This window comes from Rhea pennata, chromosome 1, assembly GCF_028389875.1.
Source record: "Rhea pennata isolate bPtePen1 chromosome 1, bPtePen1.pri, whole genome shotgun sequence".
NCBI lineage: Eukaryota > Metazoa > Chordata > Aves > Rheiformes > Rheidae > Rhea > Rhea pennata.
The window spans coordinates 32372738-32394061 of NC_084663.1; the positions used below are offsets into that span (position 1 = coordinate 32372738).

The 21324-nt window shown below is 37.2% G+C and overlaps 1 protein-coding gene across 3 annotated transcripts in view; it reads left to right on the plus strand.

Moving 5' to 3' along the window:
* Window positions 1–48: 48 nt before the first annotated feature.
* PPHLN1 (periphilin 1) overlaps window positions 49–21324 on the plus strand; it is an 80693-nt gene continuing 59417 nt past the window's right edge. For 2 of the 3 annotated variants that reach the window (XM_062567471.1, XM_062567488.1), the window contains exons 1-5: window positions 49–119; window positions 6358–6403; window positions 7728–7825; window positions 10899–11078; window positions 12009–12070. In XM_062567471.1, the coding sequence (XP_062423455.1) occupies window position 6403; window positions 7728–7825; window positions 10899–11078; window positions 12009–12070 (341 nt within the window). In that variant the 5' untranslated portion in view covers window positions 49–119; window positions 6358–6402. The remainder of the gene's footprint in view (window positions 120–6357; window positions 6404–7727; window positions 7826–10898; window positions 11079–12008; window positions 12071–21324) is intronic. The other variant, XM_062567480.1, reaches the window with a different exon arrangement.

The following is a 21324-nucleotide window of genomic DNA, read 5'->3' on the forward strand; positions in this document are numbered from 1 at the left end:
GAGGCGGGTGCTTCCGGAAACGCGCGGAGGGGGCGCCGGAAGCGGCGGCAGGAGGCGCGGGGCTCGGCGTGCCGCCGGCGGGAGAGGCGCGGCCGGCGCGCCGCGGGCACGCGCGCACGGTGAGCGCGAGCGCGAGCGGGAGCGCGCGCCGGGGCCCCGCCCCGGTCCCGGGCCCCCTCCGCGGGGGGCGCGGCGCGGAGCCCCGGGCTGGCGGGGAGGGGGGGGCCACGCGTGCGCCGGGGCTGCCGCCGCGCCGCGGCCTGGCTCCGCTCGGCCCCCCCTCCCCCCCCGGCGCGGCCTGCGCGCTGCGGAGCGGGTGCGACGCGCGGGCGCCCTCGGCTGCGCACCGCGGGCCGGCGCGGAGAGCCGGTGCCGGGCCGCTTCGGGGGACGCCGCGGGTTAGCGCGGTGGCGGCGGCGTTGCCGCGCCCTGCGCCAGGCGGCTGGGGCTTCGCGAGCGGAGAGCTTTGCCTCCGCCCGGCGTTAGGAGCGGCTGGGCATTCACCGGCTCCGAGATCTTCTGGGGTCCCAGCTCCGGGCTCGTTTGATCGCTTAGGCACCCAGGTGCGTCTGAAAAGGCAGTCCGGAGGCCTGTCTAGCAAGGCAGCGCCACGAGAGCCTTTGAAGATGGACGGAGGTTCCTCCTGCGGCTTCTGCGGAGAACAGTATCCACCTGGCCGTAATCCGCGTTGCTCTCTGTAGCTTCTTAGAAGTTGGTATGAATGGAAGTGCAGATATGGGAGGAACTGGAAGGATACTCTCTCCTTGGCAAAAAGCCGTGATTTCAAGAATGATGTATGAGTTGGACAACAAATGTATAAACTTAGGGTCTTTTATTTTCTTTTTTAACCCATGCACAACAGAAAAGTCCGTTTCTCATTTTCCTTTGTCTTTTTACCCTTCTTACCCTGTTATTATTTCTGCATACTTATGAGAATTATTTTTGAAGTTGAATTACTAGAAACAAATGTTTAGAGGCTGTTTAAATCCCTCTGTGTACATCTTCAGTGAAGCTTCATGTTGATGCGATCAATATCTGTTTTTTTTCTGGAGGGGTAAATAAAAGCTAAGCATGTCACCTATGAGCTGATTTCCTGAAAAGTATTAGAATAAGTCTTTTTACTTTGCTTAATAACAGATCATTCTGTTGTATACTTAAAGTCTTTATTAGTATTGTAGTGTTTTAAGACTTCTCTTCACAGTTCTCTCTTTTCTCTTATGCTTTTTAAGTAGGAGCTTTACCCTGAATTTTGAAGTATCATTTTAAAATCATTCTTTATTAGAGGTGTCTGTGACTTCAAAGATACTGAAAGAAAGACACAAAAAAAGTGTGGAAATCCACAGAATCTGTGCAGGTGATTAGCAAAGGCTGAGTTACTGATTGGCTTGGTGAAATGTTCAGGGTTTGTTGGTACTTTCAAGTGTAAATGCTTAAAGCACTGAGGTTTTGACCTGTTATGACAGGAGTGTGGTGAGCTGACATAATTTGTTGTCAAAATGTTGGTGCTGCAAGATGGAAGGGCACTGTGGAAGCGGTGATCCATACAGTTGTTTGCATTGATATTCTTAGCGCAGCAGCCCCATAACAGCCTTGTGTAATATTCTTTTGTGGCATTGACAGTGATGAAGGACAGGATGTTTGTAACTACAGGTGTTCACATAAATATAAATGCTAATACATCAGTCTTTATATAAATATAACCCCAAAGCATTACCTTAATTTCTTTTGCTCCCAGTGGTAGATTAAAATGATGTGACTAGAAGCATAAACCAGTGGGGTTTTAAATCCTCATCAGATTGCTGTTGTTACTACTATTCTTTTTTCAACTTAAACACTTTGACTCTTTTTTTTTTTTTTTTTTTTTTTTTTTCCTGATCTGGGAATTAATTTGACTTTGGTAAATCAGTGCTTTATTAAAATGATTTTTCCTTATTTTAAGTCAGAAAGATCAGAAGGAGAGTCAAAGGTGTAAGGAGTTGGAAAAATAGATGATACAATGGCAGATGAGGTTCCATGTCAATAAGTGTGGATTAATGCATATTAAGGGGAAGCATGGATCTAGTTAAATATTTTACAAGCTTTTGAGTTAGATGACTCTGATCCAGAATAAGACCTTTGGATCATGGTGTCAGTGAATAGTTTTCTTCATATAACTATAGCTGAAACACAGCTGAAACATAGATTTTTTCCCCCTTCTTATAAATCAGTGATATATGTAAATAGGAATGTTACACTGGTGTTAGGTAGGAGGCAGAAATGAATTTTATTATCTTTGTTTCAGGACAACTTTGTCTTGAGAGAACAGATAAATCTGGTTATAGTGTAGTAAACTTGAGGTCTGATCTCTTGAATTCTTGTTGATGGAATTTTCTCATATTGATCTTACAATAACATGGATTTCCCCCCCCCCCTTCTTATAAATCAATGATACATGTAATTGGGAATGTTTAGGTTGTATAGGACAGTCAATCCTGGCACTGCTTTCAATGCTCTCCCCTCCCTCTCACCTTCCTTCCTGCTACAATTCTTCTGTGTTTCACATGAAGAAGAAAATGTATGAACAGAGGTTTGCTTCCTCCCTCCCCCACCCCCACAACTTTTAATTGGCTTTAAAAATAATTTCTTTTTTTTTCCTGTAAGTCCTACCTTGCAAAAAGTATATATTGCAAAATTAAGGAGATTCACAAATTGCCTGGAGCCATGGAAAGTTGTCCTCTTGTATGAAGAGAGGCTGAAATGACTGAGATCATTCAGATAAAAAAGGGATGAAAAGAGAGGCATGATACCAGTGCTTCAAATATTTTCTATTCTTCTTTTAACACAAATGGATATTCAGTAAAATTGAACGGTGCTGAAATTGCAAGAAGGTAAGTATTCCTTGTTTATTTTAACCTGTAGTCAGAGTATGAAACTCTATGCAACAGCAAACAACTTGAACTAAAGATATTCAGAGAAAATTTGAATAGTAGTTTAGATAATAAAAATACTGAAGCTTTATATTTTCTAATCATAATAGTTATGAAGAAAGGAGAGGAAAACACAGAAAGCCTCTAATTCTAACTTTTTTTGGTATCTCATCCAAGTTGAATATGCCTAGGCTTCTATTTGCTTTTGAAAAACTTATGTCATAATATTTGTTAGGAAGAGCTGGATTCCACTCTCTGAATCTCTGTGTTTTCTTTATGGCTTCCTCATTGTAAAGAACTTTATTTACTACTGTGGTGGATTTTTCTCTCCATTGTTACATTTCTGCTTTTTTTGTGTTACCAGTATAGAATATGTCTATTCAGTGTTTTAAGCATTTCCCGAATATGTGGGGGAGATTACTTTTTCCCCCAACATGCTTTATCTGTCCTGCCTGCTGTCTGCATAGGAGGTAGCAGGATATGTTTGAAGTGCTATCAAATACTAATTATTGGAATCAATGCAACTGTTGAAAAAAAAAGCTGTGTCTTTTTCTAGTCTCAAGGTGGCAATTGCCTGATGCTGCAGAATTGTTTGTGATTTCTGTTTCCTTGCAATTCTCTGAGCATCTTTCTTAGATTTTGCTCTTTAAGAGTGTCTGAGGTTTTTTTTCTAGAGCTTTCTAAACCACAGCAGAGAGTTAAACTGGCCAAGATTTTTCAGTTTCAGTTGTTTGTCATAGTAGCAGTATAAAATCAGGTATATTGAGTAGCATCAGAGATGCTGCTGCTGTCTGCCTCTGGATTTACAGCACAGCTTTGGTTTTATGCTTTGTTCACATATGGCAAGACGTAGCCATCTGGGTTAGAAAGCTGCATGTTTTGTTTCAGAACTGTAGCACCTGCGGAAGGCTGATAGCACAATCTTCAAAATTCGAGATCCTGGCGAAGTAGATATTTCAAGGAGTGATGAAAATTGATGTTCAAGCAAGTGTAAACAGACAAGAATTATATAGAAAATACTGGAGGGCTCTCAGAAATGTGTCTTTTTTTTTTTAACTTTACTGATGTTCCGTAGAAAGGAAGAAAGAATGAAAAATGAATCGTTGACTGACAAAGCAAACCCAGATGTGCAAAAATTCAAAGTTTTAGCATTCCTGTAATCTGCTTGATGAAGAAACCCTTTTTGTATTACATCTGTTGTACTAGCGTAGAGCAAGGCATAGCGCTGTGATAACCAGAGCAAAGCCGTTCCTGGCAGCTGGCCACAGCGGGGCAGCTTGTGCTGCGGTAATGGAGTGGTTTCTGTGCATGCTGAAGTATCGATATTTGAGAGAATAAAGAACGTGCTTTAGGGAGAACAGTCATCTCTGACCAAAAATGAGGAAGAGGCTGTTTAAATTAATAGAGCAGGTGATTATTTGTCACAATGTTAAAGAAATTTCATAGCACTTTTGCTGTATACGCTAATAGAAAATAGTATCAGTTACAGTGGTGTTAAGTAGGAGACAAAAATGGATTTTATTATCTTTGTTTCAGGACAATTTTGTCTTGAGAGAACAGATAAATCTGGTTACAGTGTAGTAAACTTGAGATCTGATCTCTTGAATTCTTGTTAATGGAATTTTCTCATATTGCTTTTACAAGTTTAGATTCTTTGTGGTTGATGATACATTGTTAAAGCTATGTTCTGAATAGGTCACATCACTTAAGAAATAGAAATATTCTCAATAGTAATAAATGAAATGTATTCAAGGTACTGAAAAACACATTTTCCTCCCTGTAACCTTTTTTTTTCTCTGATATTTTCAAAAACATCCTTAGTTTATCTCATTGATCCTAGTTAAAATTGTACATTTAGCCTTCTGTATAAAATTTGTCACCTGTTTTTTCCGTATTAATGTTTTTGGCAATGTGTTTGATAGTCTCATTGACTTTTCTCTATTTTATTCTTCTAACTGTAGAATCTCTTCGCTGGGATTTTGCTTCTCTCCCCATACTTTTTGTCTAATGTAATTCTATTTTTTTTTGTCTGTTTGTTTCTTTTGTTTTCCCCCTTCAGTCTGTTGGCTTTTGTGGTGGTATATCTATACCTATTTCCCCCCCACCCTTTTTTTTCCAACTTGTATTTTTGTTTTGTCAAAATACTGGTGATAATTCTTGCTGATTTCACAGTGGTCCCTCAACAGTGATAAAAGTGGGAGTGTTTTTATCAGCCTTTCTGTCTAATAGTTCGATAGGGCATATACGTGAATGTCAGTGCCTGCTGCCAGGAATGTGTGCTGGGATGCTGGAGGTGGCTTAACTGACAGAGCAGTATGATGTAAAAGCTTGCATTCAACTTTAATGGCATTTGTCTGAAATGTGTTGAGTTTTTTTTTTTTTTTTTTTTTTTGAAAATTATTTTGAGTTAACTTCACAGTAACACTTGAGTGTTTCATATAGCATTGTCTGGGCACTATTGCATTTGTCAAAATCCACAAAAATTTGGAAACCGCCAGGCAGAATCTTAATCCTTTTTCTGATATTTGCTGTTGGCCCCAAAACCGGGTGAGAATAGCCATCAGTTACCAAAGTCTATACACATACAAGAAGTGAGTATGATGTGGGTGAGTAGGACAGGGATTAGGAGATGCAGAGAAGTGATGTGGGCCATATGCCACCAAAGGCTTACAGGCTTTCTGGCTGTGACTGCTTGTGGGTGGAATGAATGGTCCATGTTGAGAAAAGAGGTGGGCATGAAGGAACAAGAGCAAGATATTTTGAGAAACAGCGCCTTAAACATATTTCAACATCATGGTCTCATTAGTATTCAGATGTATTCAGTTACTCTTCTACTAGGTAAAAAGGAGAATTGTGAGGACAACCAGAAGTGAGGAGGGGACAGTGTAAGAGCAGGTGGAGCATGGTCCAGGTGACACAAGAAGGGGCTCAGAGCCTGCCTGGGAACAGTTAATGCACATGTTGCTGCTGACATGAGATTGAGTGTTTAGCAGAAGTCCTTGAAGTAGAGAATGAAGAAAAGTTGATGCAGTTACTGTGAAAATGTCAGGAGAAGTGCTTCTTATGGGTGCACCTAACCAGCAAAAACAGCTACGTGTTGTCTGTTTTAGAATTAGGCATTGCACATTGGAGAGGCCAGGCCCAGTAGATCCTCTAAATCTTATCCTTGCAGAAAAACTGTAACAACCAAACTCTTACCTGTTTAGGTAGCTTTTTATTTAGTGTAGGACAATGTCAGACTAGCCCTGTGTCTCAGTTATGGAACCTACTTAGAGTCAAATCCGTAAATAGAACAGGATTTCTTAGTCTAGTTTAATAAAATATTTTGTGCTAATGCAGACAGATTATGGGGAATGGGCAGGAAAAGGATTTAGACTTTAAATATCTATTTTTCTTAAAAAATATTTATAAATTTGTGATTTTTTTTGCTTATTTAATTCTTTTTTTGTAGGTAATCTTTGAGATTTCAGAAGCCAGTTGCTAAAACTGACAGAAAAGTGAGTATGCAAATATTTGTTGTTTTCAACAAAAAACTTTCTCTAATGGTTAATAAACTCTTATGATTCTTGATCATCTATAGTAATAATTATTTTTATATAACCTCAAAAAATCTATCTCCAATTTTTCTTCTGTCAGTCTTGGGGTAGATAGTTTTACGTATTCCTCTTTCTGAATATGTCCTGCTGTATCTTTCTTTTACTGAGTATTTTTGGTAGCTAAAATGAAAGGGAACTTTGAAAAGTAATTGAAATTACTTTGAAAAGTAATTTGAAATTCTAGCGATTTCTTATCTATTTTCAGCCATAGATGTTTATATAATTTGAGATTTAAGTGCGTCACCTTTACAACTGTCAGAATGCTCTTTGGCTCTTCCAGTTTGTGTTGTCTGATACAGCATGACTAGAATCTCTTATGGTGTTGGTTTTATTTCCACCTGAATTTAGTTATTAATTTTGATTTTGAAGGCTACTTTTTTTTTAAGAAGAGAAACTTTTTTGTTCTGCCAGATCCCAATTTAAAACAGGAAGCATTTGCATTTAAATCACTGATGCATCATGGAGCTTTGTACTGACTGTTGGAATGGTGGTATCTTAACCTCTTTCCAAGTGGTCAATCAAAATTACAATATGTTTTAAAAAGCAGGAACTGTTCAGTCTTATAACAGAGAAACAAACTATTTTATTTTATTTTATTTTCTCTAATTTTAGCAGAACAATCTCGACATTTGTGTAAGGTATGTCTGTGTGAATTTGTACAGCTAGTATTTGTAAAATGCTTAAATTTCAATAGGACTGCTGTAAGTATCTGTAATTATACTGATTATATTGCACTAATTCCCAGTTATTTTTGCACAAACTGTGAGTGCTTTTCTGAAGAATGCATACCACAAAGTCTGCCACAAGTGTTCGTCTTATTTCAAACTGTGCTCAGATGTTCATTGTTCAGGTTTGTTTGTTCTGTTGAGAATGTAAATGGCTTTTTAAATAGTCTGGTACATCAAAGGTGTACCAATAAAACTGTGTTTATTAACTCTTAGAAGAGGTTAACATGGGCTCTTTGCAATTTGAGGTTTTGAATAATGATGCCAACAAAACTTTGATTTCTAACTTTTTTCTAACGGAAGTTCGCCTGATTGCTTTCTAGCAATCTAAGTAAATTCACTTTTAAAGGGACTTCATTTACAAAAGGAAGTGTATGTATTGAGCCTTTGAGTTGTATATTACCCTGGGAGAAGCTGGAGAGCCTTTATTATAAGCTGACTGTATTTTGGATACTCGTAGTAAGTTTGGTTTTGGTTAATTGAATTTTTCTTGTCTTTAGTGGCATATCGAAGAGATGAAATGTGGTCTGAAGGGCGATATGACTACGAAAGACTTCCAAGAGAACGCCTTCCTCCAAGGATTCATCCTGATGCAAGTGTATACTATGTTTCTTTAGGACTGGGCTTATACCATAAGGGCTGGATTTATATAAGTAATTAAGTTTCTAGTAAACCTTTAGATATTTCTCCCCTCCCCTGATTCAGTTCTATTCTCATTCACTTAAGCCAACAGTCTAGCAAATGAATCTGCACAGGGTTAATGGGATGCCTACTGAATTAGACCTTGTACATTTTTCTGCCAAAATCCTTTGAAAGCATCTTAGAGTAGTCGTGTTTTGATAAATTGATTTTCAGTATATTTCTGTGTGTAATTACACACAGGATTTTTAGTAACTTCTGGAAGAACCAAAAGCCATGCTATACTGTAGTTTTTCCTCAGAATGATTTTTTAAAATATTAATACATTTTTGAAGTTATTTGAGATGGTAAAATAACTACTTTCAGCATTGTTCTTGTCACTGGTGCCATTTTTAGCTTAATGTTTAAAGATTAGAAACAAATGTTTGTTACAAACTTCTAGAATAGCTATTGACTACAGAAATTGTATTTTAGAGCCTTGCAAGCTAAAAGCTTGCCAAGAAGAGTGTTCATGGAAATTTGTTTTGGAGGCATTGAGACTTCCACTCTGTTATGTTTGTAAAAGCAAAGAATATGTAATCTACTGTTACTCTTCACTAGATTAACTTTAGAATGCTTTTAGAAAATCACTGTGCCAAAGTAGGTAAAATAATGTTTTTTCTTCTCTATTTCTGTCTGAGATGACTAAAGAAGAGAGAAAACAAATCGGAACTTTGTCTTTTACAGCTATTACAATTTAAATAGAATTTAAAGAACATCTTCTGAATGTTTCTGTTTATATGATATGCAATATACATTTGACAATATAAACTGTAGGCATCGAAGCCTGTTATCTGGCTATTATTTCCTTCCTTTTAAATCTGGGAGTGATAATACACTGATTTGGCATACTTTCTGGGTTCACTCCATTTTCATCTTGTCTTTTCTGTGGCTTACTGGTGTTGGTAACTTAGTAACTAGTTACATAGTCTTGTCTCTTCTGATTAGTGTATTAGTATTTGGCCACTTTGTGTCAGTTTTAACTCTTTTTACAGGAAACAACAAAATTTCTGCATTTTCAGCATACCAGAAATCAGATAAGTTTGCATGGGGTATTAAGTTAGCTGCTTCTCCAGTATACTCATGAGGAATAGAACACAGGGGAAGGCAGAATGGACTTTCACAGATTTTTTTTTTCTTTAGTATTATTTCTTTAAATAAAGCCACATTTGACTTTACTAGCATATTGCTAATTTAATCAAATCATTGCAACAGTGACATTCTTAAATTTTGTTAGTCTTTCAAGCTTTTTAGGGAACAAAGCATAGCACATACATTATGAATTTTTACTTCTAGTTTTAAAAGATATGATGCAGTCTTCTTTCTAATGCAAGAAAGAATTAATCTGATATTTCAATGTTAGGGTTACATTTTAAATGTTTTCAACTGAAGATGAAGGGACTAGCAGAATACAATAATATATCACCATCAGTACTATCCATCTGTTTCCAAAAACTCCCACAGTAGTCAGACCAGCCAAGACTGATGTTGCTTTGCCTTACTAAAAGGTGGATATTTAGCTCCTCCTTGTATGACTGCTCCTTCAAGATGGTTTGGCAGGCGATTTCTCTCCTTGTAAGACTGTGCCATTGGAACTGTGTGTGTATAAAGATCTGTCTTATTTTTGGCCTGTCAAGGAAAGTGGAGTTAATTTATTCGTCAGTCTCTCTTATGAACGCCTCAGTGTTTTCTGGTAGGTTAATATGTTGGAATTGAGACATGCTAGTGATCCAGAGTGTAGTGTCTCTTTTTCAAGAGAGCAAGAGACTTGTCCAAATCTGATGTTAATTAGTATGTCAATATTGTTTTGTGAGGTGGACTTTTGAGTGAGGTTAAAGTATAGAGCAGTTTTTCTTTAGCTTCAGAGTGTATCTTCTTTCAAAGTCACATAACAAAAAATGTTTTGGGAAGGTGTTCAATTAGGTAAGGGCTGATTAAGGCTTGTGGCAGTGTGTATATATGTAGATAGCCTTTACTTTGCATAAGTATGGCTGTAGGCTGGCTTTGGATTGCCCTGTAGCAAATATATTGGGTGGTCTCTGAAATCAGAACTAACTTTTTTTTGCATGATATTTATTGTTAAGTGCATGTTTATTGCATTTTTCTGCAAAAAACTTTTGTTAGATTGTGATTTCTGCAACTAGAAAAAATTCTGGTTTGTGCACATCTTTTCCACCTTCCAAATTGCATGAACTGACTCAAGCCTGCATTTATAGCTTGAATTTTTAAGGTCCATAGAAAAAATATCTTGCTAAAGGACGAAGAATTAAAAGATAAGGTTTTGAATTTAGGTTTTCGCTTGTTTTTTACAGGCAGTTTAGTTTTATGGAAAACTCAGTTGTTGGAAAGTAAATTTGTATTTCTTGCAATTTGTGCTTAATAAACAAAGGATGTCTCTAACTGACAAATTGTGTGTGAAATTTGAAGGAAATAGAATAATTCCGCATTATAGCAAAGTGCTATCAAATATTTGCAGAAAAGAAGGGCTGGAATGTATTGAAAAGTTGTTTTTCTATTTAGCTTGTGACACACGGACTGTCTTCATTATCTTCATAGTGTGGAGGATATTACTGATGTTAAAAAAAACTAATAGCATTTACAAATAGGCTCTTTTTTATAGTCATTACAGGTGTAACTTTATTGCATTCTTTTCTTAAGTTAACAGTGAAGATGTCTGAGAAATATATGTAGTTGATGCTTAAAAGAAAAGAGCTAACACTACTACTTTACACTTTCAAAAGAAACTTTAACTGTGTTTAGGGTTTTTACATCTTTAGTTAAACTAGCAGTGCCTGAAGAGTTGCATCTACATCTAATGGTGTCCAATTAGATGCAATAAGCTATTCCAACATCAGACTGACATGATTTCTAATGAATATTGTTTCTTTCTGTTATTTCAGCTTTAAGATTATTACTTTCCAGTATTTTTTGTACTTTCATTGTAGATTTTCAATTGTTAAAAGTAATATGATTTCACTTGTTTTGTGGTTTAGGATGACTACCATAGAGTAGTAAACATTGTGCCCAAGAAACCACCACTGCTCGAAAGACCTGGGGATGGAAGTTACAGTCGATATGATGATTATAGTCATGTTGACTACAGAGACTACGAGGAGGGTCGCAGTTTTGCCCATGAACGAAGAAGCGGTCCACCACACCGAGGTGTACATAAGGTGATTCTCTTTTCATTAATATAATGCCTGTCTTCTCATTAATACTTGATTGCTGAACAATGATGACTCAAACATTGCTGTTTTTCTCTTAAACTGAAATACAGTGAGGGAGAAAAGCATCTAGCTTTTGATACTTGGTGATTTTATGCAATTATTATGCTTCTAAGGCTCTTGTGATTGATGATGCTGTATTCTGATTTGCTGCTTCTGTGGTTTCTAGTTACTCTATGAACATGGAAAGGAGCCCTTTTCCAGTTTTCTGGATAGCTCAGAGTCTGATGTGGGAAAACAGACATCACTAGAAGCCCTCTCTGTAATGCAGTGTAAAGTTTTCTAAATGAGTGGAAGAAAGATTGCAGTATTTTCTTCATATATAACAAATCCTTGTACATATGACTTGTTGCATTTCTCATTTGCAAAAATACTCACTAATTTAAATTTTCTTATAATGTTGGTTACATTTTTTTTACATCTAAGTACAAAAATTGTGGTGATTTTGAAAAGTCATGATTGCTGTCTCCTCTTCCCCCCCCCCAGCTCCCTAATATTTATGTACCTGTCTGAAATTCTGTAATTTCAAGTTAGTGATAAGAATTTACATTTCAAAGAAGAGATTTTTTTCCCCTCATTAAAATCAGGGGCACATACATAGTTTGGAAATGCTTATAGTTGTTTGTGTTTCGTACAGCATTTCAAGATAATTAGTTTTTTTGGTTCTTTTAGTAATGATAAAGAGAAACAGAGAGAAAGACAAAAAGTTAAGTGGTTAGTGTGGACAGATAGATTAAATCTCTCTGTGAAAGATTAATACTTTCTTCAGTTCATCAAATACTTGTTTACTGTAGAATGAAAGCATCATTTGGCTACTATCTGTATTTCACATCTGATGCTGAGATATAATTCACACAACAATCTCTGTATATGTTGCAGGATGAATCAGGATACAGATGGCCAAGGGACGATCATCCTATAAGTCGGCAGCCTGAATACAGGTATTTTGTAAAACTTGACAGCAGTGCCACATACAGAATCATGTAGGTTGGAAAGCTGTCTATTCCAGCTTCCTGCTCAAAGCAGGTTTTGTTAGAGCAGGCCAATTAGGATCTTGTCCTGTCTAAAGGTTTTCCTTCCCTTCAAGTTCTTCCTGAAATTGGCTCATCATATTTACTTAGTTGCTGACATGCATGTGCTGTCACTTGGTTGCAGGTATTGAAGTGTATTTATGCCTGCTCTGAATCTGAATATACTGTTAGTAGCAACTGCTAGGAACTCTGGTCACTGATCCATCTAGGGTTTCTGTTCTTCCCCTGGTGATCGTAGTTGAAGAACTACTTTTCCCTCTTTGTTGCCTTAGTCTTTTAAATAAAATATGAACTTTTGTATGTTACCTTTACAAATTAATTACAAAATTATATTTTAATGTACATGAAGATATTACTACATGCAGTAAACTGTTAAATGACTGTTGGAATTTTTTGAAAATATAACTTTTTTAAAAATTTTCTATTCTGGAGACTATCTCATAAAAATCCGTTCCACGCTGTAAATCTACTTTGATCATAGTCTTTTCATATAGAAGGTTCATGTAGGTACATGTACTTAAGGACATTTATGCTTTGAATGCAGAAACAGAGAAAAGTTGTTCTTGTATAAATTTGTCAATCTGTCATTAATCATTTGTTTATTCTTTAGGAGTTTCCTTCAAAAAAATCTTAGTGTTTTGTAATGTGTATTTTGTTCTGATACTCAGTGACAACAAAACTGTCTTCACTGTACTTATTGTAAATATTAAGTACATTCTGATCTTTATTATCAAAAGAGTTCATGGAGCAGAGCAATAAAATGACAGGGATGTGGAAAAGGACATCTATGCAAGTAACAGACATTAGTGGAAAAGTGTTTTCTGATTATACTGTTTGAAATACAAATTAGAAGGCCTTCATATTGCACCATTTCTTTCTTTTAATATTTATTCAAATGATGAGAGGAATAATGATAATGCACTGAAGATGTTGGCCTGGAACTGCAAGCACTGTGATGCATTTTCCTGATGCATGAGTTCACTTGCATGAATGACCCTTGCATGACTTTAGAGAAATTACTGATTTGCCTACTGTTTGCTTCTATGGCTGCAGGAACTTAAGGCCACAGTACAGTGGAAAGAAACAGCAACTTTAAAACTTGCTGGAGTGCATAATAGTATTATGAAGCTCAGCACTGACTAATTTATCTTGTAACTTTGGTTAAAACAGGTATTTGATTTGGTGTAAAATAGATGAGTTGTATGTTTTCTCATCTAGACTGATGACTACATATTGCCATAATACGTTGTATTCACTTCTGTGACCAGCTTTTAATCTCTGCCTCAAGTTCCTATCTATGAAATGTTAAGAACAGTATTAAACAGTAGGACTCTTAACATACATATGTTTGCAATAATGTCTAATATGGGACTGTTGATATGATAAATCAAGTGCACAAAACAACATCATGCTCAAAGTCTTGTTCTCTGGGCAAAGAAGAAATTATATATACCTCATGTAAAGCCAAGAATTTGTTCTTAGTATAATTCAAATCTTAACAGACTAATCCAAGAATCAGTGTTAGTACAGATATAATTATTACAGAAAGATTATATCTATGCAGAAAAAGTTTCAGTAATAATAATCAGTTAAAAAGGTAAAAAATGAACTTCTTAACTTATACCCCTTTTCTTGATACTATGCTTGCCCTTCCTCTGCTCATCTGGGTCCTAACTGTGGTGGTTTCATTCTGGTGTATGTGAGGAGTGTTATGGTGAGCTGCAGCATCTATAATCCTTTGCTGGGATGAATATAATGTTCTTCTCCATGCTAGGATCCACTTGAGGTCATTTTTATATGTTTGCTAACATGCTTTTACACCTTTGCTCTTTCTTCGTTGGTCTACAGGTCCATGTTACATCCAAATTTACTATATATGATGCCTTTTAACTATGTTAGATATTGTTTCTTTGCTACCCCTAAAACCGGTTTTGTCCAATTGATCATTGGCAAAACAACATTTTTGTGCCAGACTCTTCAGAGCCAGGCTTGTGCCCCTATCTCTTATCACCCCATGCCTGTGCCTCCTCTAAGCCACGTTCTGTATTTCCACTTCTCAAGGCCTCTGCTGTCTTAGCAGGCCTGTGTTTCTGTGTGCTATGTCATTGGGTTAGTTGCAAATATCTCATTCTACATAGGCTAACTCTTTGTTACTGCAATCTATATAAAGCTACGGTTGTACCGTACAAAGACAAACAACAGAAAAACACATTAGCTGTAGACACACAGTCAATTGAAAGAAATAGCTTTTTCAGCTACACCGAGTAAAATAAAACTGCAGGCAGGTCAAGAAACGTTCAGACCGAGCAAGCCTGACAAGCCTGAGAGTTGAGGCGTTGCAAACTCAGTACAAAGCTTATGGCCTGTTACTAGCAATGGCAATACGATATTACGAGCTGCACAATTGCAATAGATATATTTTCCTTTGAACATGGCAATTTAGACATAACTAGATCATTATGTGATTTCACAGAAGAAGAGTTTACATACTACTATAAGGGTTTGTCTGCTTTAGAGTTCTCTCGAACTTCTTTCCCTGAGGCTGGAAGCAGTAGTAAAGGGTTTTGGAAAATAGTTTGCATTCTGTAGAAACTTGTGTGAACATTCTTTCATTTCTTCTTTCCTGTTTAGAAGAATTGCAATTGTTTAAAACTGTAAAAAGGGACTGAGTTAGTGCCAGGCAGTTTATTTACACAGAACAAGAGTGGCACCCAGTGGTCAAAAAGATTCTCTTTAAATGTCTCTTTTTAATTTCTTCCATTAAAAATGGGAGTATAAAATTTCAGCCTGTTTTGTCGAAGACTTTAGTAATGTATTGGGTAGTAGTCCTGTTTCAGTCTTTATTATACATTTTAGAATGTGTAAGTGTAACACAATAGCTATAAGAATATGAAAACTTCATAGAGACATTTGGTTCGGTTGAGAGTACAGAGATATATTTATAATTGAAGGAAGCCTTACTGATTTATTGTATAAATACACTGTAGCACGTCAGAAGTCTGACTGAACAGAAGAGAACAAGAACATGGAATATTCTTGGAAATCAAATCCTGCGATCAGGTTGTTAAACACTTGTAGCATTGCATACTTGGAAATAATTAGGATTTTTTTGCATATTGTTTGCTATTGAGCTATGTAGTGGATCTCAATAGAGGAAATCGAAGTACAGTACTCAAAGTATGTTATTTCCTGTGGTGAAAACTCTTAATTATCTTTTGCTCTGAAAACATTTGCATTATGAAACATAAGACTCAGTAATGTTTATATAAGACAAAGCTATCTCTTTGGATATGATGAAAGCTACTTTCCATAAGTTCTTAAGGAGTACATATAAGCTGTTTTTTTTTCTTTAGAGTAGGAAAGGCAGATTTAAGATTATTTTTAACTAGGAGTACTTTTTAAAAGTTGTGTGGAACATGGCTGAAACATAGTGTGAAATTAGATTTGTGAAACTAAAGATACTCAGGAGACCTATAAAGTTAATAGGATTTTGTAATCAGCACAGTTACTATGCTGTCTGGCAAATACAGCTCTTTACTTGACGTAAATAGTCAAACTGATCTTTTTTTCCCCTTATTTTTAAAAATTCATTCAGCAACTAGAAATGTACTATAAGAAGTTGTTGTCAATACTGTGTTTAGCATTTTCTCTTAAACATTAACAATTCACATTTTCCTAGTTTGATTTTTGGCAAATTAAGTTTAAAAAGAAAAAAAGTTTCTAATCTCTTCATTTTTTTCATGTTTGTTCCACTTACCCTCTTTCTTTGAAGTGATGAAAAACATCACTTGGTATTCCCCCAAATTAAAAGAAGTTACTTACTTTGAATATCAAGAAACACTTGATAATAATAATGTGGAGTTTTGGGTGGCGAAAATTTCCTTGATGTTGAAGGAATCATCTGTTGTTTTCTTTTAGAGCTGTTTGGCTTTATCTAAAAAATAAGAAAGTTATGCTCATTTTGCAGCCACGTGGCTTGAATTGCAATTATGTGAACTGACCAGTGGCAATTCCCCGTGAGCTTATTCTTTAGCCACATCCAGTATGTGATTCCTAGCTGTGTTTCCCCTCCCTCCCCCTTTCTTCTTATGGGGTTATGCTCCAGTTTTTAAGCAGCTGTCATTTGCTAGTAGTCTACCACTGAGCAGAACATCACTGGTTATTTTGTTCTTTTCTGGACCACTCACTTCATGAGAGCTGTTTTGAAACCTGCTTAGTGAACAGCTATCTTAATCACAACTTTTTTTGCTTTTTAACCATAATGCCATGTTTTTATGTACAAAAAATAAAAGAATTCGGCGGATGTTCTGGGCATAGACTTTAAAAAGTGTTCCCAGATTTCCTGTGCTGATCTAAGGGACTCTTTCTCAATTTCCTGTGCTGATCTAAGGGACTCTTTCTCAATTTCTAAACTCTGGGAACTGATGTGATTTGTGTAACTTTCATTGTTTGATCTGAAACAATTATGTACCACTTGATTCAAGTTTATATGACAATTACAAAGAATTGTACATTGTATATCAAAGCAGAATTCCTTCAGCTTGGCGAACAGAGAACTATCTGCACAGAGGATGGCGGTTTTAATGTCTCAATTGCTGGTGCTGTAAGACTTGTGAAACTTATAAATTATGAGCAGAGTAGAGCTCAAATACCACATGACATTTTTGGCATGTTATATCATATACCAGCTTCTGATGCTGATCACTCTTCTAGGGCTGTGTTGTTACCTATCTTTAATGTTATGTCCACCAAGGTTATTTGAAGCATTTGACTCAGTTCTTTCCATGAATGACACATTGGAAAAGTTGCAGAGAACAATCCACTTTTGTTGACTTTAGTGATAGAGTACTTCACTATGAGCCTCAGAACAATGAATTTTATGAACCAGCTCATTACTTTAAATTCAGATAAACTATTATGTGTGAAATGCTTTAGAAGATCAGTGGTTTCATTTTAGTCAACAGAGTTCATTAGTTATCAAATACATGAAACTTGGCAACATAAGACGGATAAGACTCATCTTCAAAGAGAAATTGGAAAATGTAAGTCCCAGTTATATGTGCATTAAGTTTTCTACTTAAACTTATTCAAGGTCCAGATTGTTTTAAGGTAAGGATTGCAGTATGTGTAGACAAAATATTCTGAATCAATAGTAATGGCAGTTCGTTTAATACAGACTCCTGAGAAGTGGCTAAGATAGGAGACTTAGAATGTCTCCTATCTAGTTACTGATATAGATGAATTTTCATTTGTTAATGAAGACAATTTGCTGCTGCTACTTTTTTTTTTTTTTTTTTTTTTTATGGCATATGCGAAATTAGGAAGTAGTCTTAATCTGGTTCTTAATGCATTTGTATATATAAAACAGATCTACTGGTCTGCAGGGCACAGAGTACATTTTGTAATAAATAGAAATAAAACAACATGGGATCTGAGGGGGAATCGTATCGATGTCTGTAAGTACCTGAAGGGGAGGGTGTCAAGGGGATGTGGCTAAACTCTTTTCAGTTGTCTCATGTGACAGGACAAGAAGAAATCACAGAATCATAAAATCAGTAGGGTTGGAAGGGACCTCTGGAGATCATCTAGTCCAACCCACCTGCTCAGGCAGGGTCACCTAGAGCATGTTAGACAGGGTTGCATCCAGGCAGGCCTTGAAGATCTCCAGAGAAGGAAACTCCACAACCTCTCTGGGCAACCTGTGCCAGTGCTCCGTCACTCTCACAGGGAAGAAATTCCCCCTCACAGTCAGGCAGAACTTCCTGTGCTTCAATTTCTGCCCATTGCCTCTTGTCCTGTCACACGGGACAACTGAAAAGAGTTTGTCCCCGTCCCCTTGACACCCTCCCTTCAGGTACTTGTACACATTGATAAGATCCCCCCTCAGTCTTCTCTTCCCTAGGCTAAACAGGCCCAGCTCTCGCAGCCGTTCCTCATAGGGCAGATGCTCCAGCCCTCTGATCATCCTCGTAGCCCTACGCTGGACTCTCTCCAGTAGCTCCATGTCTCTCTTGTCCTGGGGAGCCCAGAACTGGACACAGGACTCGAGATGAGGCCTCCCCAGGGCTCACCCCAGGGACAGGATCACCTCCCTCCACCTGCTGGCAACAGTCCTCCCAATGCACCCCAGGAGACCATTGGCCTTCCTGGCCACAAGGGCACATTGCTGGCTCATGGTCAACTTGTCATCCACCAGCACTCCTGGGTCCTTCTCTGCAGAGCTGCTCTCCAGCACTCTGTCTGCTCATCCAGGTCATTGATGAAGAAGTTGGATAGGATGGGCCCCAGTACTGAGCCCTGGGGGACGCCACTAGCCACAGGCCTCCAACTGGACTCCACGCCACTGAAGACAACCCTCTGAGCTCTGCCTTTCAGCCAGTTCTCAACTGAAGCCTAGGAAGTTCTGCCTGACTGTGAGGGGGAATTTCTTCACTGTGAGAGTGATGGAGCACTGGAAGAGGTTGCCCAGAGAGGTTTTGGAGTCTCCTTCTCTGGAGATCTTCAAGACTCGCCTGGAAGCAACCCTGTCTAACATGCTCTAGGTGACCCTGTTTGAGCAGGTGGGTTGGACTAGATGATCTCCAGAGGTCTCTTCCAATCTTACCGATTCTATGGTAGAAATAGAACAAATTTGTCAGGGGAAAATGTTGATACTACACTTTAAGCAACTAGTGATCTGAGAACAACTGAGATTCTTCAGTCACTTCTATATTTTGTTTCAGAAATCTTTTAAATCAATGGCATGTTGCCTTTCATTTGAATGCTTTATGAGGCCTTCTGAACACTAAACTTCCAATTATGTCTTTACAGAGATAAAGCATAATATACCCCCATTTTTGTAGACAGGTAAATGTTCACAATGAAATTAATGCGTTTACTCAATGTCATGGATAAAATTGGTAGCCAAGTAGGGGATAGAAATCCAGCAGTCTTGGCTTTCTGATCTCTGCTTGAACTACTCTATCATTTAATGATTTGCCTGCTGGTGTAGTATGCGATGACAGGGTATTCTAGAGGTGTATGAAGATTTTTGCATTAATAAAATAATTGTTCCTTGGTAAGAATGGTTGTTTTGAACCACTGGAACCTTTGGCAAGAGTCTCTCCTTATGTAAGCTAGGGGTTGATGACTCTTTTCTTTATAAAGCAGGATTTAATATTCAGGATTCGTGAGAATTTTTTCCAGATATGCTGTAGGCCAAAGCAGTTATCTTTACATAATCACTTTTTTAATCAAACTTTTTGAATTAAAGGTGGTAATATTCCCCCCCCTTACGTATTTCAGTGAATTAAATGAAACAGTGAACCTGTTTTAAAATATTTTATGTTCACTTAAAACACAGCGTATTATCAGAAAGTTTTAAATCCAAAGCCTGAAGACCTCCCACAATATAGTGTAAACTGATCTTTGTCTTGCTTATAGAAGAGAAACTTAGCCAAAGGGATTTATGAGACGGTGCTAAAAATGTTCATAAGTCTGTTGTTCTGTTGCAATGTTTGACAGGTCTTATGGGATGCTATACAGGAACTTCATTCTTTATTAAAAAGCATATGTGGAGGGAAATCAGTGTGGCAGTCTCCCAAAGAAAATGGGTTTGCTTTGACAGAGATTGATAAATAGAGTTCTAATCGTATTTGTTAGCACATGCTTTTTTCTTGGTTGGCTGATGAAGGGGTGGAATTCCCCAAACTGAAACTTTGCCAGAACGTTAAATGTCTCAGGTATTCACACAAGCTACTAGAGTAACTTATATTTATTCATATACTTAAATTACAGTTTCTTTATAATATGTCATTGTGGTAGATTCCATATACATGTCCACAACTCCAGACAAGAACTTGTCTGCAGAGTTCTTGTTTTCGTTCAGAAGACCCATTGTATTGGGCTGATAGCTAAACTAGTTTACCTTGGCTTCTGAATTCTTTCTCTGGAACATGAAACCTTTTGGAACAAGATAATAGTCAATAGATACTTACAAGGAGGTTTTACTTTACCCTTTGTAGTTAAAATGACTTCATATCATGCTTTGTGTCATATATAGCAGTGTTATTGATTTGTTAGTTGCCACATTTCCTTTGAAATGTGTTTTTCTTAACGTCCTTTCTAGCTATTTTGTACTTGGGACAACCGATATGTATGCAAACTGAGATTTTTTTTTTGTTTCAGAATTTGATTTTTGGTATTTAGTCAGAAATTACACGCATCCAAATGTATTACCAATGCTTTAGGTTCCTTTGGATCACAGTTTTTTATTTTGCGTGGATTTGAAGAACTCAGATCTTAAGCAGATCTCTTAGGATTTTAAAACTACCCTATACAGGAACCTGTGTATAGTTAAAAACTGTTTACAACTCTGCACTATGACAGGTCAGTGCAATTGAATGCAAGAAAGTTTCAGTTCAGACAAGCCTCTTTATGTTTTCATGATGAGTCCGTTTCCCCTCTTTAATTTAAAGTCTCTGGGTTCTATGTATGTAATCACTTGTGAGTGTTTCTGCTGACATAACTTTATTAGGCTGTTTTCTTATTAAGAAAGTTGTCCCAAATTGAGTTTCTGATATTATTTATGTTGGTATGACCTGCTTGGCTTGATCTAGAATCATCCTATAAATGTCATTCAAGGTGAGGCTGCTGTCGCTCTGTCACTTGAGAGTGAGAGACTGGGGAGAGGAAGGGAGGCTGGTAGAGAGGCTTTCAGGTTTAGAATTTTTGTTCCCACACTCCACAATGTAGAAATATGTGGAGGAGGTTAATACTACTCTTATTTTTAACTGTATGTTTTTGCTTGTTTCAGCTAGTTATTTTGCAACATGAATGTTACTTCTGCTAATAAACTAGTAGTATTTGAGTGATTGCTTTTAATTTTTTTTGTATTTTCATTTGCATAGCATAAGGCTGTGATCTTTACTGAAGATCTTTCATTTCGTTACAGAATTTCTCATTCTGATTATGAAAAATACTTTCTTTTTCAAAAATTCCCCCTAAGAGGAATAAAATTATCCATAAGGATTTTTCAGAGCTCTGATTTAATTGCTGAAGGGATTCTCATCAGAGGTTGAGGGGAGGGTTTTAAACTCCAAAGTCCTAACGTATTGAGCATTTAATTTCTTTTTCTTTTAATCATTCTTCCTGATGAGCTGCTGAGGTCAGTGCCAGTATTCCTG